General features: G+C 37.8%; 1 protein-coding gene across 1 annotated transcript; it reads right to left on the reverse strand.

Moving 5' to 3' along the window:
* Positions 1–1,789: 1,789 nt before the first annotated feature.
* LOC142539191 (uncharacterized) lies at positions 1,790–3,625 on the reverse strand. Its single transcript, XM_075644469.1, has one exon. It carries the CDS (start codon positions 3,423–3,425, stop codon positions 1,935–1,937), a length of 1,491 nt encoding a protein of 496 aa, XP_075500584.1. The 5' UTR covers positions 3,426–3,625; the 3' UTR covers positions 1,790–1,934.
* Positions 3,626–3,827: the final 202 nt, after the last annotated feature.

A 3,827-nucleotide genomic window follows, 5' to 3' on the forward strand; every position in this document is an offset into this window, starting at 1 on the left:
CGAAATGTTCGGTATACCGATTTTTTCGGTAAGTTCGGTATTTTTTCGGTACGATATTTCGGTATTTCGGTATTTCGGTATTTTTTTCCCACCCCTACATGAGACACAATACGTGAGGGTTACAAATGGTTTCAATTTGGCTCTATCCTTTGGAAATTGTGATTTGCTGATATTATTCGAGATCAAAATTTAGCAATTGTGCATTTCATAATCATTAAGGAAATTTAGATTTTCGATTTTATCAAAGAGTGATGAAAATGTCAAAACAGTGGGAAACAATTCAAAAAAACAAAAGACCATATTTTATGTCTTATAAAATATTTTAAAATAGTTAGTAATGTTGATTCTATTTTCTTTTCAATATTTTTTTATGATATGACGGACCGTGTCTTAAAATACTACTACTTTAATATTTGCGAAAAAATTTAAAAATTTCTTATTAAATAATTTATTATAAATATAACTCGTAAAATAAATCACAGTCACCACTCGTACTAAAAATAAAGTTAATATTAAACATCTATCATTTGAAAACCACAAACATAAAATCCAAGTTAAAAACATACACTATAATTTGGAAAATCCAACATAATATAAAAAGTTTCAATCTACTAGTCACTAAAACTAATGCAATAAAGTCAGAGTAAATAGTTTTAAAATGTGCATAATAACTCTCGTAAACAAGGTACCCGGGTTTGCGCCCACTGGTCCGAGCCTGCTGTACTGGTTACCTCCTCCCATCTCCTCAACTATATCATCTTCATGGATTAAGTCTATTGAGCCTAATGATTCAGTATGTATAAATCGTGAATCACAAGTAATACATAATTAAACATAATTTGTACATAGCATATAAACATCATGCTCGTCATAGTAGTCGTAATCGTAAATCCTTTTGAGTGAAGTTCTGTTCAATGCAAGTGACACATAACATAATCGTCTGATCAAACTAACCACAGTACTTGGCCGACCTTGGACTGGATGTCCACTGCCTAACATAACATAATTCCTCCGAAAATATTGGAGACATTCCCGAACACGTTTTTCGACTTCCAAACCCGTAACATACCTCAAAAATAATTATTTTCACGAACATTGCGAACCTCGTTGGATCGTCCTTGGACATGCTGCCCTAACACTAAAATTTATACCCAAAACAGCCTCTAAGGTGCATTCAGACAGCTACGACTCTCGAATTAAATAGAACCACTTAGTACATACCGATCCACTCGGAACACGAACCATACATAAAAAAACATCCTAACCTACTGCCCAAGGCCCTAAACCAGCCCCCAACCTTCGTACCATACACCACGAACCATAATAACACAAGCTGCTCCAAAGCTACACTATGACACTTATGTGTTCCGTACGACTTCCTGTGGATTTTAAGTTATGATGATTTATGTGCCTTCAGCGATTAAACAATCTCTTCTTTGAGTTAGTTGTTATTGATTTTTTTCGTTTTTGACTTATTATTCTTGTAAGGGGTGACATTAACACTTCACAATAAAAACTACAAGTTTCTAGTAATTTCTAAATAGTAGAATTAAATTTTACCATTATTTTTTTAGATGTCATTCTTACCATCTGATAGAATTATAATAAATTAAATATTTAATAAATTTAAATAAATAGTGTCGGGACGAATAATATTTTATTCTTAATCTTTGACAAAATATAAATCCGTCAATTTTATATATTTCACAAACTCGCCCAAACTTTACCACATAACCATAGTCCTCTCTCGTTGATGAGCAAAGAAATTTTAACCAAGTGAGTAATATGATAGTGTGACGCTGATTGTGAATAATCCGGTCCAACCTGACAATCATTCGATGTATTTTCAATACAAGTTAGAGCACACTTGTTCTTCTTCACAAGCTTGTATAGATACAAAAGAAGGGGAAAAATATCACAACGAAATACAAGCTCTAGTCCTCTATACAAGTTAGAGCACACTTGTTCTTCTTCATCTTCTTCCTTCTGTTCCTGAGCTTGTCGCACAAGTATGCCTTCTCCAAAAAGTCCACCCTGTTTGTTAAAGCATCGAGCATCTGCAACTGCGTCTCGTTTCGATCATACAACTGAGTCACCATAAGCATCATTTTCTTATTCTCCTCCATCATTTGCTCGAGCAGCTCACATTTCCTCTTATTGAGGTCCTCCCCATTTCTCTCTACCGACGTCTCCTTCATCGTCTCAGCCCTTTCTACACCAAAACAGATATCCTCGGGAGTTTCCTGCACACCTTGCGTCTCTTGACAAGCTTTCACCACATCAACGCTCTCCGCATCCAAATGCTCTCTTTCGACATCCATTGTCTCGTCTTCTACTTGGAGAGTGTCCCTGTCCTTCACAATCTCTGCATCACCTTCATCTACAGGACAACAAGTTTCTGGAGTCGCTTCAACAACAGAAGCAACCGGAACACCAGAGTTTGCCAGAAACTCACAGTTTCCAATAGCTTCATCCTCCTTTCCTTCTCCATTGACCATATCCTTCCCATTATACTGGACCAACATCTCTTTCACACTTTCGACATTGTCTTCATCGAAATCGATATTCTTACAAGTCTCCATCTCAACATGAGTTTCTTCACTGGGGTTCACCTCGGAAGCAACCACAACATCCGATTCCTCGGTGAGAACAGAATCCCTCTCAATTTCCATCTTCTCACATTCTAGTAGGGCACCATTCAATCCCTTCGATTCTTCTCCCGAATCATCCAGAATTTGTTCAAAGCCATTAGAATTTTCTTCAAATCGAGACCCTTCGAGTTCTGCTGCTACACCATTTTCAGGAGAAAGCTCAATCCCCACGAATTCTGCGGCAGCGACCGCATCTTCTAGCTCTTGATTTCCAGTTTCCACCTTGTCATCGACGTTTCCTTCAGAATCAGGGGCACATATAGCATCGATCTTTTCCTGCAAGGCGATCGCCTTTCTCGTCACGCCCTTCCTGCAGACCCTAATCCCCAAATCGATTCCCCTGATTCCATCCAACCTGAGCAGCAAATTCATCAAAGTCTCGCTCATTCTCAGCCTTTCCCTCTCATTTCCTCTGATCATCTCCACCACCTCATCTCTCAACAGCCTAGCCTCAATCTCATCAACCTGGGCTCTGATCTCCTTGATCTTCCTAACGCTCTTCCTGACTACAAATCCCCTGAATACCTTCTGAATTCTCAGAGCAGACTCCGAGCGTCGACCGGAATCAGATCCAAAAAACTGAACAGGAATCTGAACAACTTTCCGACCTGGTTTCTCCTCCACCGGCGGTTGCCTATCAGCATAGGCCGACTGGCGAGCTTGTCGGGTCGGATCAACCGGGTAAACGGGCACTCCAAAGAGAGAAGGATTATAGGAATACGATCGACGTTGCTGGGTTGGTTTTTGGTACCATGATCGGAACGGACCATCCATTTGACAACTGAAATGATTTTGATTTTGGATTTGAATGCAAAAATGTTTGTTTCTTGGTTGAATCGATTAAAGTAGCAGACATTTTTATAGGGGAAATTCTTGGGGGATTCGAAATTTGTAGAAAGTTCCGGAGAGATTTATCCATGGCAGAAGAAATACGAAACCTCTAGAAGATCCTGGAGATCTACTCCATCGTCGTCGTTTTTATTTCCTGTTTTAGAATTTTATAATTAAAATATTAGTGCTTTAATATTACTAATAGTAATTTAATACACGAATTATTGATTGCTTTTAATTGAATTATGTGTATGTCTTTTATCTCTAAGACTAGTATTTAACCCGTACAATACACGAGGTTATAAAAGATGAATATATATTTAAATTGCAAAAATAATAATATAA

The sequence above is a fragment of the Primulina tabacum genome, chromosome 3 (assembly GCF_025594145.1).
Source record: "Primulina tabacum isolate GXHZ01 chromosome 3, ASM2559414v2, whole genome shotgun sequence".
In the NCBI taxonomy this organism is placed as follows: Eukaryota; Viridiplantae; Streptophyta; class Magnoliopsida; order Lamiales; family Gesneriaceae; genus Primulina; species Primulina tabacum.